This window comes from Trachemys scripta, chromosome 2, assembly GCF_013100865.1.
Source record: "Trachemys scripta elegans isolate TJP31775 chromosome 2, CAS_Tse_1.0, whole genome shotgun sequence".
NCBI lineage: Eukaryota > Metazoa > Chordata > Testudines > Emydidae > Trachemys > Trachemys scripta.
In genome coordinates, this window is record NC_048299.1 from 280,049,761 (window position 1) to 280,070,937 (window position 21,177).

At 54.3% G+C, this 21,177-nt stretch overlaps 1 protein-coding gene across 3 annotated transcripts in view; it reads right to left on the bottom strand.

The window, feature by feature from the left end:
* Positions 1–513: 513 nt before the first annotated feature.
* The window catches only part of PPP1R16A (protein phosphatase 1 regulatory subunit 16A), a 46,591-nt gene continuing 25,927 nt past the window's right edge, over positions 514–21,177 (bottom strand). Inside the window, exons 3-11 of one of the 3 annotated variants that reach the window (XM_034763756.1) lie at positions 16,808–16,878; positions 10,573–10,718; positions 8,440–8,543; positions 6,990–7,114; positions 5,298–5,423; positions 4,535–4,610; positions 3,366–3,495; positions 2,633–2,795; positions 514–2,180 (exon numbers count right to left, since the gene is read on the bottom strand). In XM_034763756.1, coding sequence (XP_034619647.1) covers positions 1,707–2,180; positions 2,633–2,795; positions 3,366–3,495; positions 4,535–4,610; positions 5,298–5,423; positions 6,990–7,114; positions 8,440–8,543; positions 10,573–10,718; positions 16,808–16,878 — 1,415 coding nt within the window. In that variant the 3' untranslated portion in view covers positions 514–1,706. The remainder of the gene's footprint in view (positions 2,181–2,632; positions 2,796–3,365; positions 3,496–4,534; positions 4,611–5,297; positions 5,424–6,989; positions 7,115–8,439; positions 8,544–10,572; positions 10,719–16,807; positions 16,879–21,177) is intronic. The other 2 variants (XM_034763757.1, XM_034763758.1) reach the window with 2 other exon arrangements.

The window sequence follows — 21,177 nt, forward strand, 5'->3', positions numbered from 1 at the left end:
CTCAGCCGCCTGAGAAGCTGCCAATGCTGCCCTTGGGTGGAGGTGCAGGGCTCAACACAAGGCTCCTTGGAGCCTCATGCAGCAGCAGGACAAAAAAAACCCATGTCTCACCTGCGCAGGGAGGGGACATGCGGGGGGCTGGCGTCTCTGAAGAGAACAGGAGATGAGAAGGGTGCCATCAGCACACCCTGTTTGAGCCCCGCATGAGCAATGGGGAGCAGCGGGATGCTGTCCAGGGCCCAGGCACGGGGCGGCTAGAGACCATTACAGATTAATCAGCCCCCCACCGCTGCCCCCGGCCGATGGACTGAGGGGCCAGAAACCAGCTCCCCCATCCCGCTCGCAGGCTGTTTCATGGGGAGAGCTGTCAGCATACCAGGTGCATAGACCCATCAATGGGCTGTGCTGGGTCCTGGGGTAAGGTGCTTTGCTGAAGTGATTTTATTGCTGAGGGCAGGAGGTCACAAGGGGCTGGGCACACAGCCTACACCAGGTGCCCTCTGGGGGCGCACACGGCATCATGGCGTGGTGTCCTCTGGTGGGGGAGGGCACACGGTACCATGGGGTGGTGCCCTCTGGTGGGGGAGGGCACACGGCACCATGGCGTGGCGCACCATATGGGGCACAGGAGTTCAGATTAATGTAGTTGAACCCACAGTGCCACGTGGACACATCCTGGTTTACAACGAGCTTCTATCCATGCGGTTTGGGGCGGACCCACACTCAGACTGGCACCGAAGTGGTGAACTCAGCGTCCGTCAGCACCTTTGGCTGGTTCAGTGCAAGGTTGTGTGGGGCCGCACTGAATTCAGGGTTCGGTTAACCCTGCTGGAAGAAAAGATAGGAATGACGGCCGATGGCCTTGCTCCAGCGCACGGCCGGGCTCAGTCCAGCGCTTCCTTTAGTGAATCCAAGCCAGCGAGTGGGATATAAGCCAGTTGTAAACCACCATGAACGGGCGAGCCTGGGGACCTACACGGCTTTCCATCGTGTTTGAAACGCACGTTAGTTAAACCAGGACAGCTTGTGTGCAGCCCAGGCCTAGGAGGGGACTGCTGGGCTACAACTCTGTGTCAAGAGAACCGTTCTCAGCTCATTGCCGCCATTTGCCTTAGTGTCAGGCAAGCATGGGGACGTCCCCTTGCCCCCCAGTGCTGTATGCATGGTACGCCGCGCTCTGAGGCCTCCCATAGGCTTTTCACTCCTTCCTAGAAACCACACACAGACCCCAGACAAACAGCCGCCCTGGGAGGGACCCTCCAGCTGACCCAGCGCAGCCCAGCATGTCTTGCGCAACATTCAACGCCACCATGTCCAACGGAGATGCAGCCCTCTGCGACTACACGTCCCAGCATGCAACGCTCTATGGGTTGACCCAAGCAGGGACTGGCAAATTGCATGCTGGGAGCTGTAGATGCTCCAGGACACATCTCTGTACTGACAATGAAGGTCATTGCATTCTGCTTCCATTTGTGCAGCCCTCTGGCTCCCAGCCTGCTGCCCATGCAGCCCTCGATGGGGCACTTGGAGCCCGGCCTCTTTGACTGGTGTCTGGGTCTGGAACATGGAGTCGTCCCTGGAAGATAAACCAGCTCCCAGAACCCGTCCTGCTGCAGCGTTCCAGAGGCAGCCCCATGGGACATTAGCGCCATCCATCAATGCCAGGGAGGGGACGTGCCCCACAAACATCTTCTCTTGCCAGCGCCTCACATCAGCCTACAGCATCGCTTCTTCTCAGCAGGGGTCTCCTCGGCCGGGGCCGTCAGCTTCAGAAGAGGCGGATCGCCACTGGCTGCCGTGTAGTACACGGAGTTCTGCTCCGAGTCCGAGCGGGGGTGACCGCTGCCGCGCAGGGTCTCAGCGAGGCCAGGCGAGAGGGGGCCCTCGCCCTCGGTAGGAGGGTAGTCCTCTGGGTGGTGTCGCTGGAGTTTGGCAGCTGCCCGCTGGCGTTTGAGGTCCGCTAGCGTGTGGTGGGACTTCTCCTTGCACAGGTCGGCCGACAGCTCCTCTTGGGTGGCCAGCTGGTAGGAGACGCTGCGGTCCAGCCGCTTGGAGTAGAGGTGTTTGGGGGGGCCGGCGGCAGAAGAGCCCGCAGTTCCATTTCTCTGGGTCAGCCCCGGATTCTGATGCTTGTCTCCCACCAAGGCCCCTGGACCTGCCACTTCTGCCTCAGCGCCCTGCTGGGGAGAGGAACAGTACTCAGTACCCAGTACTCAGCCCTGGGGCTGGACACCTGGAGCCATGCAGGAATCCAGGGGGGGTTCCCATTAGCACATTGGCACTGCTGGGGACTCACGGGGAGCTGAGAAGGAAGCGCTAATGGCTGCCAGGGGAGCAGGACCGGGGACGTGCCCTGGTGGTTTAGGCCAGCAATACTTGGTTCCAACCACATGGGGCACCCAAGAGCCTTGTGCGGGGCTCTCGGAGCCGGCTGCTGCCAGGTGGAGGCAGGAGCCCTGAGCGTCCCATTCAGGGGTGGGGGTGGCAGCGAGGGGGGAACCCACCTCTCCTCTCCCTGGCGCTGAGAAGAGGGACAGGAGACAGACACGCTCAGCGCCAGGCGGGACCTCGCACCGCGGCGTGCCGAGGGGCTGCAGGAAATGTGGGGGTGCCACGGCTGTCCCCTACTCACGGGGAGGTGCTGCTGGAGCTCAGCGTCCGTTTGCTTGTCCTCGTCCTCAAGCTCGGCCTCGTTCTCCCGGTGCGCCACCTGCTGCCAGACGATGGCCTCTTTCTCGTGCTCCTTGCGGTAGAGGTTGGTGCGCTCCGTCACGCTGACCCGCCGCACCACCTTCCTGGGGACAGCGGAAAGCAGGATCAGCATGGCTGGGAAACGGGAGTGCTTCCCGCCATGAGCGAGCCAGTGCCGGGGCAGGTAAACGCCAGGGACTGACCTCGCCACAGCTGCTGTTCGGTTGGGGGCAAACACCTGCGGGACATTCATTTCCAGCTGGTGCTGAAAAGCAGGACGGACGGCGCCCAGACACGTCCTGCCACTGGCCTGATCACGTCTCTTTCCGTGGTTACGGAGAAGGTGATGGGCACAGATTTAGAAGGTGTGGTTTTGCTGGAGCCCCCTCAGCTGGCGGGGGAGGGTGGTGCCTAGGTGACCCATGAACAGCAGCCCCAATGGCAGCAGAGCGCCACCCTGTGTTCAGTTTGGGCACAAAGCCGGGGGGGGGGGGGGGGCGACATCAGAGCCTAGCTGAGGCTAAGGTGCGAAGAGTCTGGAGCTCGGACAACGGGACTCCTCAGCTGAGTTCCCCAGATTTGCCTGGCCCCTGGGAAGGAGGGTCCTGCTCTGGGGTGGCCTCTGCCCCCTGGGAGGGAGGCCAGCTATCCGTAGCGGTCCCCCCCGGCCTTACCCTCGGCTGCCAGCACTGGAGGTGCGTCGCTGCAGCAGCGACTTGTGCTTGTCATGAGACTTCATGATGGCATCATGCTTGTGCTTCAGCTCCAGCAGCTTGGCCCGGACCTCCTCGTCACCACACACGTCTGCGAGGGACACACGGGGGTGAACAGCCACCTGGCTCCAGAGCAGTGCCAGCCCCAGGCATGCACTCTGTGGCCCTCCTTCCCACCAGCTCTGCAATCCCGCCACAGCAAGGATCATCCACTCCCTGCCCACTGGGATCTCCTCTGGCGCCACCCCCTTCTCAGGCATTCCCGCCTCTCCAGCTCCCCCGCTACCTCCACTCCCCCCCCAGCCTCGTCTGGTCTCTCACCTGCCCCCAATCCTCTTCACGCCCCACCTCTTCTCCCCAGCCCAAGAGCATAACCATGCCGACAAAGGGAACCAAATCAGAACTAAGCCCCATCCTTCCAGCGTCCCCCATGCCCAGTCAGCCTCAAACTCCCTGTTGTATCCCCCTTTCCCCACCGCCTGCCTCCTACACCCTGTGCTTGGATTCGCCTGTTCAGGCTACCAGGCTAGGAAGTGTCGGATGATCGCTCATACGCTGGCTGCACGTAACGGGTCATTTGCATTGTTTGTGGACCATAATCCCATGCTTGGGACTCCGGCTCCCTGGCACTGGAGGTCAGGCGAGAGGCAGGTGGGCTCTGTGCTGCTGAGTCCCCGGAGGATGGAGGTCCCAGCAGGACTGGGAAAAGATGGGCATTTTCACTCTGCCCCGCGGGTTTGGAGAAGCAGGCGTGGAGGCAGAGAAAGGAGGTGGGGCTGGGAAGGGCCTGTGCTGATCCCCGAATGGAAAGCGCGGCTTTGCTGTCAAAAATCATACGAGGTGGGGAGAGGAGGGGAACTAGGGCCTTTGAGGGGTTTAAGGACGAGGTGGGACTGGCAGTCGGGGTGACTGCAGGGTCCTCGGAATGCACTGCTGGGTTGGGGAGGAGCCTGACACACGCGACAAGGCACCTCGGAGGATTTGCAGAGACTGAAAGTCCGGACTTCCCCCATCACCTCCCCTCCCCATCCATCTCCACCAGCCTCTGCCTCCCCCTTCCCTTGCACCCCTTTTCATCTTGGCCCCTTCCAGCCTCCTCCATTCCCTGCTCTCCTAATGGCTTGACTCACCCAAGGGCGTCTCGTCCAGCACAGACTTCCCGTTGAGATCAGCTCCATGGGCCACCAGCAGCTCCACCAGATGGATCTGACGGCAACAAGGGAAGTTGCCTTTAGCGAAGCAGGAAGAATCTAACGCACAAACCTGCTCCACACCCGAGCTGAGGGGAAAATGCCCCTCTGACCCCATCGCCCCCCAGCTGGGAACCGCGCATGCCAGAAGCGGAGGTGCTGCAGCCTCTGCAGATTAGCACCCTCCTGCGTCCTGGGCCTGTCGGCTTCCATTGCCATAACGACCTGGGGGGGAGTTCACAAGTGGTCCCCGCATGCCCTGTGCCTGGCAGGAGGGAGATTCCTAGCAGCCCCCGCTCACCCTCTCCCCCATCCACAGCACGTTCCGATTCTTGACTGCTGACACTGCAGTGCTGCGGCTGGAGGCGGCCACCCATACTGTAGAGCAGGCTTTCACCTGAGCTCCCTCCAGCCCACTGAGGCCCCAGGGCCCTTCGGGAGGAGTTGGGGTGGCCCTGTGTCCAGCACCCCGCTCTCAGTAGCCATCGCTTCCATGTGCCTGGCCCCCCCACATTACTACGGAAAGCACTCTGGCAGGCCAGACAGCAAGCGAACGCAGTCCATGACAAGTGCTGAGGGTGTCATGCCACTAGGGGGCGATGTACTCCACCACTGGGAAGATGTTCCAGGGCCGGAAATTCCCAATAGGAGCACCCTCAGCCCGTGGCTAGATGTGCATTCTCACCTGCCTACAAGCACTCACCTGCCCCCAGCAGGCGGCGGCATGGAGAGGCTCCCACCCATCGTTGTCCTTCGCGCTCATGCTGGCCTTGTGTTCCAGCAGCAGCTCGGCAGCTTCCAGGTAGCCGTTTGCTGAGGCAATGTGGAGCTGCAAAGCAGAAGTCGCTGGCGCTAGAACCCTGGGCCGGGCCCTAACGCCAGGGCTGCGCTCTCCCGCAAAGCTTGGCTGGGATGGCTAAACCGGCAAACCCGCTCAGAGCAGATGCCATGGACACCTGCAAAGAGGCCGTTTGCTGGGACAGCTCATACCAATCCCGAGTGAAATAAACGATCCGAGTGCCTTGGCCCGGATCGCTGGAGCGACACTAGGGTGTATGCAGTAGAGAAGTGTTACAAAAAGTAAAGTAACCCCCCTCACCCCCCCACAGGTGTTAGTCTACTCTCAAAGTTTCTAGTGTGAACTTGGGCTCAGATGCAGACCAGTCAGTTCCATTAGGGCCTGTCCCATTTGCTCAGCGGTCTCCAGAGCCAGAAGGGTACGGCTGTGATCACCAGGCCAAGGAATGGCGACATCAAATGACAAGGTAGAGGAGACACAGCTAGCGAGCGGCTGGCCATTATTCCCAGGCCACACCCAAGCAGGTCTGCAGCAGGAGCCAAGGGGCTGTGCAAGGAGGGGGTTCCGCTGTGAACTGGGTCCTACAGAGGCAGCCCATGCCGGGCGTGGAGTATCAGGGCAGACAGAGCTGGACTGCGCGTTCACTGCGTAGCCAGCGCAGGGAATGGGGTCACAGCACCCAGTGCTGCTGAGGAGAGGGACTGCTGCATTTTGTACTAGCTGGAGCTTTCTCGGGGCAGGCAGCTGCTTCTGGCAATGCAGGGTTTCACGGATCTGCCCGGGAGGTCGCAGACATGGGAATCACTGTGACCAGGCCGGAGCCTGACGGGAGAAGGGAAGATGTTCTGGCCAGACCCAGGTGGAAGTGGGAGGTTCTTGCTGCCATGGCTATTTTGACTTCCAACAGCTCTGAGGGATCCCGAGGGACCCCACGGCCGAGGCCCGAGTCTGAGCACTCCGATATATGAGCACATGGACTGGGACTCTGCAGGTAGTGGCCCCAGATGGCTCTCGGTGGGCTCGGACCAAGCAATTTCAGCGCATGTTCGCTCACTGCACTGCCGTTAGGTGGGATGGGAGAACCCAGTGCTCAGCAATGGCAACGCAGCATTGTCTGCGGACAGGAGATGGTTCTCCACCAGAGCCACGAGCGCTGTCTGTGTCTGCTGTCCTAGGCCCTGGGACAGCAGCAGCTGCTGGGGGATGTGGAGATTGGGCCTTGCTAGCTTTCAGTTTGGCTTGCTTAGCGGCACAGGTGATGGCCCTGACCGCTGGCAGTGCTTCCATGGCTACTTGTGTGAACAGGCAGAGTCCTTGGAAGGAAACGCTAGTGGTCCCGGCCCTGCTCTGGGTGGCCTACGCGGCATCCCACATGCAGAGGAGCTCGAGAACAATGGGTCAGTTCTCGTCTCTCCCCAACCATGGCCGGATTGAGTATGTTCACCACTGCTTCATCCCCCAAGAGATGGGGCTTGTGCTGCCTCCCTAAGACCAGCCCGCCACCAGCCCCCAGTTCCCCTGACGCCCTGGTCTCCTGCACCTCACTTCTCAGGCAGAGCTCTCCCTAGCTGTCGGCATTATTAACTGGGAACTTACCAGAGTGGCACTATGGTCAAGTGGAGTGTTCAGATCGGCACCTGCCTGAAGCAGCTTTCGGATATCTTCCACCATGCTGTGCTCCGTGGCGGCTCGGGCCTCCTCAATCTTCTCCTGAGTTATTCCTACCCAGAGAGTAAGTGCCATGAGGGCAGCCATGGCAGATGGTGACTGGGGGCTGGCCTGTACCCCAGCAGCAAGGCTGGAAGGTGTTTGCTTATTGGACTCCATCCCAAGGACCATGTCAGTTTCTTACAATTGGCACTAGTCTAGGCAGGAAGATGCACACACATCCCTTGCCCAGGAGCAGCCATCTGTCCTTGGCGCCCTCTTCTCCTCTGCACCTTACCCGAATGACCTACTCCACTTCCAGGGCTTTGCTTCCATCTCGCTGCTGACAAAATCCACCCTTTCCCCCGAGTCTCTCCCCTCTGCTGAGTCTCCCAGCTGTACCTGTCTCTGCGACAACTGTTCCTGGACCTCCCACCATCAATCTCCCCCAGGCCCTTCAACATCCACCTTCCACATCAGGGCCAGCTCCTCCCTCCTCCCTTCAGGGCTCGGGCCAACATTCCCCTGCTCTCTCATCTCCCTCCACTAGCCTGCTTGCCCAGTTTGACTTTCTTTCACCCTTAGCCATTGCCTATGCTGCCCTTGCTCTGTGGGACGTCCTTCCTGACCCTGTATGCCAGACAACCTGACCTCTGCTCCTTCAAACCCCTCCTCCAAATCCATTTCTTCCACCAGCTCCGCCCTTGCCCCTCACTCCTGAATCAGCTTGATGGATTTTGTATATAAACAAATGGATGTGTTTGGTGCAGATAACTCTCCTCGCCTCAAAGTATGCGAGCTTCCCCTCACGCCCACTCCCTTGCCAGCTAGCATTTCTCCCTGCGTCTTCGCGGGGTTTATTGAACCTAGACCTCTTCATAGGGAAGATCACGTCTGTCTGTCTGTCTGTTGAGTGCCATGCGCACCCATGGTGCTGCATAAATAACAACAGGAGCAAGAACTCAATGGTCTCTCTGCAAGAGGCTCATCGCCCACCAGCAAATCTCAGTGGTTAGGAGGAAGGAGGCTGCTAAGAGGGTTCCCTACAGCCCTTTCCCAGCGCAGCCTGGAGCCATCAAACAGGGGAGGAGTCAAAATCTGGATCTTAAGAAGTGATGCTCCTTCATTCTAGGATGTGTCTCTGTCGGGAGAGCGCTAGAAACAGAAGCTGCACAAGGAGAGAACCCAACGCAGATCTCACTGGAAGGTAAATGGGGCATTCTGGGTTGGACACTGTTGCCAAGGTGCTTGCTGCACCATGGAGGGGGCTTGCAATGCCTGAGCAGAATAGGAGAGCCGAGAGGGGTACGCACCCAGCGGTGAGTGAATAACCATGAAACATCCACAGCGACAACAGGGAAAGGGGAGGAGACACCAGCCTGGGACTGGGGAGACTCACCCTGATCTGCCATGGCCGTCTCAATGTAGTCCAATGTCACATCGTCCTCGCAGAGGTCATACGGCATGTTCCCGTCTGTGTTAACTGCCAGGAGATTGGCACCACTGGGCAGGGGAAGGAGAAGAAATGAACAGTGAGGAAACAAGGCAGGTGGCTACCTCTCTGCTGTGCCCACAGTAATGCCACGCACAGCACCCGTGTGCCGCTGGGCAGCTAGTGTAACAGATACAATGAGCTATTTTCATTAAAGAGCCACCAACGGCTTCTGGAAAACATTCTCCATGGGCACGATTCTGCCTGTCTTGTAGATTGGGTTTCTTGTCCCGCCTCCTCTATCAGCAAGGGACGGCTACATGAAACAGGATCCCCGCTCCTCAAGGGCCTGGCTGCTGCTTCTTCAGGGCCCTGCCCTCCTCTCCGGCACCACCCCATGTGATGGGACTGCTGGACTCTCCTGGGGAAGGAGCAGCTCTATTCCCATTTCCACACTGATTAGGGTGACCAGACAGCAAATGTGAAAAATCGGGACAGGGGGTGGGGGTAATAGGAGCCTATATAAGAAAAAGACCCAAAAATCGGGACTGTCCCTATAAAATCGGGGCATCTGGTCACCCTAACACTGATGTCCCTGGGAGAAGGATGAGGAGGGGGCTGTGGAAATGAGTCTGCTCCCGAGAAGGTTTTCAAAGGGGCTTGGGGGGGGGGGGGGGGGGGGGGGGTCACAGAAATCCAGCCAGTGGGAGGTGCAGGTCTGGTGTCTGATGAGATGCTAAAGAAGCCCATGTTACCCCTGTTCTTTCAGGAGCCTGCCCGTCCCCATTTACCTCCCCCCATTTTTCCCACCCAGGCTAACTCCTCCTGGCTACGCTTTGTGCTCCCCAGGCAGCCCCAGATTTATGCACCCACTGTTCTCCTAACCCTACTTCCAGCTTTAAAACACAGACTCGGCTGAGGTGCTGCCTAGCGACCAGGACGCCATGAGGACTGCAGGCCAGGGCAGGCAGCCTCGAGGTGCTGGGGGATCAGCAGGCAGGTCCATGCTCGTCCGCAGTTGGCATTCGAATCCCAGCCCCTCCTGGGCAGGGAGAGATGCGGGAAGGCCTTTCATAACTGGGTCATGCTGTGCAGCAAGAGGAGCAGCAGAGCATTTACTGATGCAAACTGCCTCGTCCGGCCGCAGCCGGGCCAAGGCCTCGCTGACAGGAGATTCCTGCAGACGGAGGCAGATTGGGTTACTTGGTCAACGATACACCCCCATTAAACATTTACAGCCCGACAAGCCGGGTTCCAAACACCTACAGTGGAGTCTGACAACGTGACTTCAATTTGAGGGGAGGGGAAAGAAGCAGGCTGAAAAAGGGGAGGCGAGCCCCCGAGGGTTAATACTCCGGCTTGCCACCTCTGAGAACCTGGGGGGTCACAGCAAAGGGAGAGGCCTGGGCTAGGTACAGGACCTCTAGGGGGCATTCAGTGGAGCTCAGTGACTGCATAAGGAAGTATGAGGACTGGACAGCAGGGGGTGCTCCAGAGTCAGGACCGGGGTGGGGGGGGAGGGGCGAGTAGAACTGCGGTGGGTGGACAGGTATGCAGTCGTGTTGTAGCTGTGTTGGTCGAGGTGGGGGAGGTAATATCTTTGATTGGACCAACTTCTCCTGGGGAGAGAGATGCTTTCAAGCTGCCCAGAGCTCTCCTTCAGGTCAAGGGGGAGAGACTGGGCCAGAAGCAGTCAGAGCCTCTCCGGGTGCAGGAATCATGCCAGGCTGGGCTCATTTTGTCAGACTCCCCTGTGCCAGGTTCACTTCCCTTGACTCAAAGCTTGGTCGGGGGGCACAATCCCAGTGCCAAGGAGGATCTAAGCAGTTCTGGGTGCCCTCACGCCAAGGCACCTTTCCTGCCCAAGGCTGCAGGGTTACTGCCCCAATCAAGTCCCAGGACCCTCTGAACGCCAGAACAGTCTCCTTCTGGGAGTCCATCACTCTGTTATGGGGCACCTGGTAGGTGGCTTCAGGAGTCCTAACTCTCCCGCTCCTTCCCCACCTCAGGCTGGTCTGTTTGCAGACCCTTTCCCCTAGGGGGAGAAGGCCACACCCCCGATCACACCCCCCTGCATGGCATGTACAGGAACCCACGTACTGTTTAATCAGCAGCTCCACCAGGTGCAGGTGCCCGCAGGTGGCAGCGGCGTGCAGCGGCGTCCAGAGCTCACTGTCGCAGGCATTGACATCCGCGCCGGCCTCCAGCAGCAGCGCGACCACGTCCCCGAAGTCGTCAATGCAGCACTAACACGAGAGGAAGCAGAACACAGGCGGTTACTGCGGCTGGGGCCCGGGAGTTCACACCACTGACAGGCCTAGAGGAACAGGCCCTGTTGTTGCAGGAACGGTCCAGCCAAGACAGAGCAAGCTGCTGCCCCCGCACTGCAGACCTCCATCAATTACCCTTAAACCTGCCCCAGAGGGAGCCCCTCTGGAGGGGGTGGGAGTTCGGGCTCCATGGCTCAGCCAGTCCTTGGCTACTTCGTGAGAATGGCTTTTGTGAGGTGGATCTCAGCCACTAGGACCAGGACTGAAAGCCCAACTCACTTGGCTAGAGCACAGGACAGACAGCCAGGACTCCTGGCTTCTAGTCTCAGCCTGGCTACGGACTTGCTGGGTAACTATGGGCAAGTCCCTTCCTCCTCTGTGCAATGAGCTAACTCTAGTGACCAGACTCACAAAGGACTTGTGAGGATAAATTCATTGATGTCTGTAAAGAGCTTTGAGATCTCTGGAGTGAAGGCCACAGCATTTCCTGCAGAGCACTAGAGAGCAGACAGGTAGAAATGGTTCTGGACCACTACCAAGGTCCTGATTTTTTAACCCCCCACAGGGAACCATCTGTGTTTGTCCCTGGGCCTGATGGAGGTGGAGACCCAATAGGTCTCTGTCTCTGATGTCCATGAACCAGCAACCTGCAGAGCGCAGTTTCCTTTTGAAGGGGTCTTGGTTCAGATTTCTAAGCAGCCCTTTAAGATGGGACTTGCTTACCGCCAGCAAACCAAGGCAAGGCAACAGCATCCTATGCTGACCGCCAGGAGAGGATGCCGGCCCGCCCGTTACTAAGGGAGGGAACCTGCATGTCAGGAAGGGGCAGTACACAGTGTTGTTGTGGTGTGTTGGTCCCAGATGTTGGTCCAGAGTAGGGGCAGGGAACTTCTACCCACCAACTCTCTGTCCCCACTGACAGCTCAGCCCCTGGGGGGCTCCTGGTCACTGCAAACACCCACCAAAAGGGGTCTTGGGAAAGGAGGTGGAAGCAAGCCAGACCCGTTAGATGGGTGTGAAGGGGACACTGCTCTGAGAGGTTCTTAGAGCAGATGGGTGGATTCATACTGCGAATTCCTGCCTGATGATGGACTGACAGGCTCCTAAGGGAGCTGAGGCCAACAATACACCTAACCCTTCTTCAGGACCATCTGCAGCCCATGTCACCGCTTGGAGTTCCTAGCATCGGCAGACAAAGTCCTGGCCTGCAGGAGGGTGGAGAGAGGGAGAAGGCATTATGTTCTCCCAAGAGTTCAGTGCATGCTGGGGATTGGTGGCTTGGCATCAGGACATTCTCCAGATCACAGAGGGTGAGGGAGTGGTGTCAGAGAAAGGAAAGAAGCGGGGGATAGGGAGCAGAGCGGAAGAGCAGGCCCTGGAGGAAACCTGGAAGAGCTGGGATCACTGTGGGCCTGATCCTCTTCCCACTGAAGTCAGTGGCAAAAGCTCCTTTGCGCCAAGTCAGGGGGTTGGAGCCACTTGAAATGGGAGGTTTGGTCTTTTTGGACCCTAGGAGGCCAAATTCCAAGGGCTTAAGAACCTTGGTGCTGAAGCCCATCAAGCAGATGAGCAGGGAGTGATCTGAAAACCAAAGCACCAGCCACCGCAGAATCTCTTGAGTGGAATTTGCAGGAGCCCAAATCCACTGCACAGATAAAGGGGATGGGGCTCCGTTGCTGTGCACGTGTGGCATTAACTGCAGTCTCTGCACACAGCATAGTGCTCCACACCAGGCGAGACACCCAGGCACTGACCGGCACAACGCGACTCACCACACGGAACGGGCAGGCTTTACTGCTGAACTAGTCACATGGGCGTTAATATTAACGCCCCAGTCAGACACCAAAGTTTGAGACAGAAAGAAATGAGACCCCAGTCAGACCTAGGGGCATGTCTACACTAGCGAGCTCACAGCGGCACAGCTGTAGGAGTGCTCACGTAGCCGCTCTGTGCGATGGGGCGACACAATAAGACCACCGCCACAAGCGGCTGTAGCTATGATGGGGAGAAGCTCTCCCGCTGACAGCGCGGTCCACACCGGCGTGTCTGTTGGTGTAACGTGTCGCTCAGGAGGATTTTTTTTACACCACTGAGCGACACAAGTGATACCGACAAAAGTGGTAGTGTAGACAACCACTGCGACTGGCTATTATTCACCAGGTGTTTACACTGCAAAGCCCCTGTCGCCTTGTATCCCGCACATGAGGGGGAAAGCAAAGGAAAAGCCCAGGGGAGAAAGAGCTAGTGTGAAATATACTCATTTGCTATTATCATGCACAGCTGAGGCAGCAGACATTGCATGGGGATTAGCAGTGTAATGTGGGTGTTTGACTCTATGACATTCACTCAGCGATTCCAAGGCCAGAAGGGACCATCCTGTCTGATCTCCTGTGTAACACAGGCCGGAGACCTGCCCCCAAGTCATTCCTAGAGCAGAGCTGTTAGGAAAACAGCCCGTCTGGATTTTAAAATGCTCAGTGATGGAGAATCCACCATGCCCCTCGGTAACCTCTTCCAATAGTGAATTACTCTCGCTGTTAAAAATCGACACCTTATTTCCCATCTGAATTTATCTCGCTTCAACTTCCAGCCACTGGATCGTGTTAGACCTTCCTCTGCTAGACTGAAGAGCTCATTATAAAATACTTGTTCCCCACGTAGGTACTTATAGACTGATCAAGTCACCCCTTCACCTTCTCGCTGTTAAGATCAATAGACCAAGCTCTTTCATTCCATTGCCAGAAAGCAGGTCTTGAAATCCTTGAATCATTCGCATGGCTCTTCTCTGAGCCCCCTCCAACCCATCACCACCCTTCGGGGCTGGGACTGGGAGGAGAGAACACTGCTTCACTCAGCCCTCATCAGGTTGCCCCTGGCCTGGAGTCACCAAGGTGGATTGGATGATCTTGTATCTTGCTTGCAGAGCCATTAACAGGTCCTGATGTCAGTCTATCAAGAGTCATGATGCAACAACACTGGCTGGAGGATGTCAGAACATCATGATACACAAGCCTGTCTAAACGCATTTTAAAAAGTGGCAACCCTGCCAAGAGATGGTTGCTGGGGGTATTTAATTACATTGCTACTAGATTGCTGGGCCATTTACAATCCTCTAATTCCTTTGGGGGGGGGTGCTTTCCCTAATCCAGGTGTCTGCTGTTTTCATTTGGGTACGTCAATACCCATGCTTGTCTCAGCACAGAGATTGCTGGCTCCGGGTTTGTAAACACTGGTCACTCAGCCTCTCTCTGCTGCCAGGAGCATCATGCAGCGCTCACAAGGATTTTAGCAGCTAATCAAAACAAACACACTCAGGCCACATCAGACTACCTAGGAACTGCCATGCCAAATGAGACAAGCGAATCACTGAGTCTGGGACAGTGGCCAACACCAGCTGCTGCAGAGGAAGATGAAAATTTGCAGTGGACAATTACACAATAACCTGCCCATCATGGAAGTTTCTTCCTTACCCCAGTGGCTGGCTCTTGCCCTGAGGAAGGGGAGTTTATAGCCCTGCAATGGTTTTCATCCTATCTAATCTAATTGTGGATGTTCTCACTGCTCATTTAACTGTCCGACCCTAATGCAAACCCTTTGCCTTAATGCTAGCTAGTGGTAGTACATACCGAGTAAAAACAGCACCTGTTTTAAATGTGTCACTTTACATTTTGATTACCTGTCCCTTGTTCTTGTATTATGAGAAGCAGCACTTCCTGTTTTCCTGCTGCCTTTCTCGACAGCATGTGGTATTTTGTATACCTGTTTTACCCTCTCTTATTCACCCCTTCCTACAGAACTCTTTCCAGGTCTCTATTTCTGTCATCTGTATCTGAACCTCCTCTCTATTTCTCGGGATAGAGACCTTCTTGGGATAGAGACCTGCACTGACCGTAGGGAGGGCCAGTGAGCGTGTCCTACCCGTGATTTATAGAACAGCACCAGCGTATTCTCAGCATTGTTCTCCATCCCTTTCCTTACACATCCTAACGGCTTGTTTGCTTTTTTGACTGTTGCACACTGAGGAACGGTTTTTATTGGCCCCTCCACAGTGGTGCCTGGCTCTTTTCCCAGCGTAGTTACAGATCCTCGGCTCAAGCTGGAGCATTTCAAAGCAGAGCCTCCACCAGCTCCTTCTACTTATTACAAGTGAGGGTGGCTGCGGCTAGCTCCGGCTCACTGAAATGCTGCCACTGGACTCCGAGTTCAGTTGCCAGTGGAAGCCTCGACCAGGCGAGTCTGTGGAAGAGTTTCACTAAACCTGAGCGTAACGAAAAAGTGCACAAGCCAGCCACGGGCAAGGACGGGGAAAGGCGAGAAGTCAGATGATGAGAGGGGGCCGGAGTCTGTTTCCTCAGAGCAGAGGTCTGAATAGAGAAGGAATGGAGAGAATTCCCAGAAGAGAAGCAAGGAGACTCCGCTGTGTCTCAGCCCATTAACTGCTCTGAGCCAGCCATCAGCCCCTCGGAAGTGCCTGCTGTGGTCACAGCTATTGCTCATTAGCTCACTCTTTGTTGCCCCAAGGACACTCTAGGTGTGAATGCCCCCTTGCATTTTACTGCTTGGTTATGTACTTAGCTCTATAGTTACAAGCATGATACTATGGGGGGGGGGGGTGAGTCAAGGCTGCTAGGTGAGCCCTCAGTGACTGGACTGGAACGGTGACGATTTTTGTGGCTATAGGAGGTACCAATGATTACGGTTTGTGGCAGATATACCATATACATGATTAGCAATTATGAGTTTCAGTTGCTTTGGTTCATTCCATGTTAATTCGTAATGGATCCAAACCAGCTATTCACCAGATCATCTGTAACCTTTAGACCAAAGTTTGCTGGGGAAGGACCAGCTTGTGGCTAAAGCACAGAACTAGGAGTCACAGACTCCTAGGTTCTATTCCCAACTCTATCACTAATATGCAGTGAATAAAGTCACTTCACCTCAGTGTCAAAGTTGTAAAATGCATTTGTTTTGGCAGGCAGGTATAGATAAAAGCACCGATTGTGGGCTTGGGGCTGTAAAGGAATTCCTGGCTCCGAACAGTAGAACTTCCCTGGATCACAGCGGGGTCATGAAGATATGAGAGAGAGAGAGAGAGAGAGAGAGAGAGAGAGAGAGAGAAATCACTTTGAGAAGCCCTGGATGGTGCTGGAGAAGAGCCAGACATTTTATCATCATCACTGAGAGAGACTGTAAATGCTCTGAAGTGCAGGAACCATTGTGAGTGATAAACTCAGGCCCTAATTTCTACGATATGTTCGTTGGGAAAGAAAAATCTACCTTCTTTTCAAGCTGCTCTCATGTCTGTGGTTGCTAAAGCACCACCTTCTGGCTTCCAGTTGACACTCGGTCCCTCTCTCACTAGTGTTTCCAGCCCAAGACGTGAGAAAACTCTGGCCCACCGTCTGCCTTTTCTTCCAAGTCTCGAGAGCCCAGATCTAGGCCATCAGAAGCAGTTATAGCTGCAGTGAGCGATGTCGTCGCCTGTGGCACCAGCATCTCTTATTTCAAGGATCCAAGGGGTTGGGGCTTTGGGGGATAAGAAAATAGGAATGATCCCTCTGGAACCACCAGGTGGTGCCTCCAGAGTCACGACTAGAACCTGCAGCTTCAACTCAGTTTAAAGCCGTCCTGACCAAGAAAAATACTGACCCTGTTTCTCGGCCCTTCCCTCCTGCAAAGCTGGTGTCTGATAGTTGGTGCAGCTACTCCACACAGTAAGGGATTGGGGAGCAGTGTCCCGGACTCAGGTGAGGAGGGACACATTTAGCTAGAAGGTGGAGACAGAGGAAGAAGGGGGGTCAGGACAGATTTCTGCCTCAGTTACTAGCACAGGACTGGCTAGGCACTGCCTTGGTCATGTCACAGCCTCCCAACCCAATGCGGCTGGAGGAAGTGAAGGTAAGTTAGGAGCCCGGAGAGTACCTGGGGGATGCAAGACGAGTACTGAACAGGAGAAGTGCGGGGATTGGACACTGAAAAGTGAGCGTGGCAGAAGAACAGACTGCGGGGAAGGCTCGGTAGCTGAAAAGGGCTCTTGCCGACGGGGAACTGGGAAGGCTGCTTACCTGGTGCAATGCAGTGAGGCCATCTTCATTGTACAAATTGGGGCTGATGCCACGCTGAAGGAACTGGCGAACTGTAAAAACAAAGAGCTTTTAGATAGGGGTCTCCACACACTCGCCTGAAGCTACAAGGGTCACTGGGGCAGGGGGATGCAGAGGGATTGCTGGTAGGTGTAATCAAGGCAGAGAGAGGATACAGCCAAACATTTTCAGAGGCACAAATGGAAGTCGGGTGCCTAGCTCTCCTTGACTTTCAGTGGGAGTTATGTGCCTAGCTGCCATGTGCATTTGAAAATCCCCCCTCAGTCCTGAAGAGCACAGGGGCAAGAACCTCCCCCTTGTAATTGAAACGTGTCTTGCACTGCACACACAGCTCTTATGTCTGCTTCAGGGCAACCTAGAAACAGAACTCACCCCTAAAAGACTGGGTGGTCCCCTGCATGCCAGCAGGTGCCCTAGACTGAAAGAGAATTGAGTTCTGATGGCCTGACCTCAAGAAAGAGAGAGCAGAGACTGAAGAGCTGCACAGAAAGAAATCGAGGGTGATTAGGGGTCACGGGGAGGGATTTAAATGTAATGAGAGAATGCAAAGAGGAGTGTTACTTGGGTTAGAAAGAAGAAAGGAAAGAGGGGGGCTTGATTGAGGTATTCAGCTTTTGCAAGGACATCATCAAATTGGCCAGTCCCTCTTCCTTCTCACTGCCGTCTACTAGCAAGAGAACAGAGACACCTTAATATTGAAGGACAGGACGTTGAAAAGGAAACAAAAGGAATGAAAGGAAATGGAAAGGCTTCCATTTTTATCAGTAAATGTTGATTTCACTGAACACACACAAGCCATCAAATATTTCCAACAATAATAACTGAAATTTACAGAGAGGCAAATTAAGAAAAACACTACTTGAGAACCTGCTGGGGTTTGGTGGAAGGCTATTTAATTTGTATATTTTGACATGTGATGTTGGACAATTTGAGTTTGAACAGTTAGAAAGCTTTAACTTTTTGAATCTCAATCTCTGTTATCATGAAATAATTGTCTGAGCTCTCCATAAACGGCCCACAAATTTAAATCAATACAAATAAAAAATGCTTAAAACCCATCATTTTGTGCAACAGTGAAAATTTAAATGGATAAAAATAGAAAAATGCTTAAAAGTAAATATCAATACGATCTGTCAAAATTATCAACATTAAGACTGGAACTCTGCCCTATGCAGTGTGATGTTAACCTGTGGAATTCACTGCCACAGGCCCTTCGATCCAGGTACTGTGGCTGGATTTTAAAATGGGCTGTAGATTGTATCTGCTCCTTCTCGAGTGAAGGGTGATTTAAGGGGAAGCTTCGTATGCTGGGACCCGCACACTCACAAGCCACATCACTGTGCAGAAGACCCAGGGCAGCAGATATGGGAGTATTTCCATAAGCCTTGTTCGACAGCCTTTTATAGGACCAGGAGTTGGAGATCTAAAATGTCGATCCCTGGAGTACTACAAGGTGTTGCTGTTGTCTTGGCCCCAGGAGATTAGAGAAACAATGGGTGAGGTTGTCTCTCTCACCAAGCGAAGTTGGTCCAATAAAACATATCACCCGTCCTCTCCCTTGTCTCTCTCATCACTGGGGCGTTAAGGACATGGCAGGTTTTCTTTGCACAGATCGTGCTAGACCCTCTACTGCTGCCTCTGTTGTCTAGCCAGGAATGTTGGAGCACTGGGAGATACAATCTGTGCTACAACTAATAACGGAGTCACAGGAGCTGATAGTAAATGGTTAAAGCTACAGTACGGGCAGGACCTCGGCTGTGTGCCTGTAATTGAGTTAAGATGCTGGACTGCCCAAGGCTTTCACCAGTTACAGGGACACAGGTAAGCGCCAATCTACAGTACAGTTTTTGACCATTTTTAGCTGAGTCAGGGGACAGCCATGTTGTAAGTAGACCCCCTGCCCTGGTTATGGTTTTAAGATAGACTATGCCTTAGTCACCAAACTGAGTGGGGTGGAGATAGGGTGAGGTCAGGTTTTAAAAGTAAAGGTCAGTGATGGGCAGAGGAAGGTAAAACCAACAGTTAAAGACAAGATCTATTTCCCAAGGAGACTGAATTACCACCAATCTCAGACCCAGAGTGGGCAAAAAAGGAAAATACAGTGTGTCAAAGAGCCCAAGTTAGCCTTACTTAACTGATTAGGCTCCAGCCCCCCCAGCAGAGAAGGAAATCAGCACGTCTGTTGCTCTGCAGTTCACCTTTGGAAGCATTTCACACTAGCCTGGACAAAACACTAGATGTCATCAGAGTAAGGAAGAGTCTTGCACTGGTCCCTGCAGCAAGGATCAGATGATCCAAAAATCTTTTCCCATCTCTTAATGTTTATCATTCTAAATCCTCAGGTAAAGCGGTAAAACAAACCCAAGGAGATTATAAGGCTGTGGTCATAGTTAAGCGAAAGCCAGATTAACTGAGAGGGCTCTGAGATCTCTCACTGACTGCCCCGCATTAGGAATACATCCGCTTTTGCTCATGTGACAGAATCCACCGTGGGTGGCATGGAGATGAGCCTTGGTCAAGGACTGTGAAGCAGGTAATCCTCTCACCTTATCAGAGCCCCTCCACTTGAGAGCTGCCTCAGCAAACTAGAGAATGACGGACTCCAGACGGAATTTCTTTGCATTGCTTATTTTGGAAACACCACTAGTTCCTGGAGAGTGTGAAAGAACAGGTTCAACTGGTCAGTGCCCAAGAGGAAGTCTGCATCTGTGCAGGCTGCTTCTCCCCCCACAGCCAGCAGGAGATGCTATCCTTGGACTAAGACCAAGAGAACCCAATAACAATGTGTATCAAAGGGTTCAGACAAGGTTCTTCTCTATCTTGCCCACAAGCAATCTGTTCCCAGGAGTCCACAGCTAGGTGTGCCCTCTGCTAGCAGTAGCACAGCATAGGAGGTTTTCATGGCCTTTGTTTTACATTCTTCTTCAAGAGTCAGACGAATGATGATTTGGAAAGAAGTCCCCAGCCCTGTCCTCCTCTTCTCTGCCTTCAGCCTCCCCGAGCTCCAGCTCTTCAGATCTCCCAGGATGCTTCTGCCCACCCTCCTGAGACACAAAGGAATGGGATTCCTGCCCCTCAGGCTCAAAGCAATGCCACTGGGCTTAGATCTCATTTAAAAAGCAAAGCAGATCTAGGTCCAGGCGCTGGAAGACCTGGGTTCAATTCCCAGTTCAGCCACAGACTTCCTGAGTGACATTAAGCAAGTCCCTTATGCCACCCTGTGCCTCAGCTTCCTGTCCTCAAAACAGGGATAGCAGTCCCTGGCCTCCCAGAGGGGCTGTGAAGATCAAATCCATTAGTGATCAGGAGGCACTCGGACACTAGGGTGTCGGGGGCCAGATAAAGCCCCTAAACAGAATAGAGTTCTGCTTGTTTTCAAGCTCTTGGTGGCCTTCCCCCAGCACATCCTGCATCCTGCCTCATTCTTTGTTCTCCTCTCCTCATTCATGTATCATCTCTGCCCTGTCACATGATACGCCTCTAATCAGACAAGAGCCTTTTCCACTGCAGCTCCTAGTGCCTGGAACTCTCTGCCTCATCATCTGTCCAATTCCTTAAAAGGTCAAACTATTTTTATACAAATATGCAAATATCTAGACATTTCCAGAGGTGCTTTAAGCAAAGCTAAGGAATACAATAAAAAAACATCTCTTTTTCTCCCTTGCCCAGATCTCTTCATCTCTCTCTGCCACTCAACTCTGCAGAGGGTGTGGAGACCATGCACTGATGCCATCCAAAATAAAAGTTATTGTATCATGTGATTTCTTTCCCTGGGAAACAAACGGCTCAAAAGCAACTACTGGTTTTATTAGGGAGGTTCCTTCACCAAATTTTCCAGCTGGGTTAAAAAAGGCACAAGATCAAGTGGATTATCAAGGTCACACGCTGAGTCAATGGCTCGGCCAGAATTACCAAAGAACCAAGGAGCCATTTGGATCCAAGGTCTTTATTCAAACCATTGGGCCTACCTGCTCCTAGGAGTGGTTACAATAGGTACTTCAGCCCGCATACAGCGTGGAGCAGAACCAGCCCTGTCAGTCACTGGCAAGCAGGGCAATGCCCTGCCCTCTGACATTCCCTCCAGTTGAGAGAGCTTCCAAAGCCAGGAGAATTCAATTCGACTGTCCTGAACCACAGACGGTGTTAAACAGACCTTCAGGAAAAAGCACGATTTCTCTTATTGCAGAGAATGGAGAATTCCCCCTATGAGACAAACCTGGATCTTTGTTTGTCGGTTTCTCTCTCTACTTTGGTTGATCCATTTGTCCCAGGGTGGGCCTGATCTGTGGACCTTATTACTCACAGAAAGGAAGTTTTCAGGTCAGTACAGA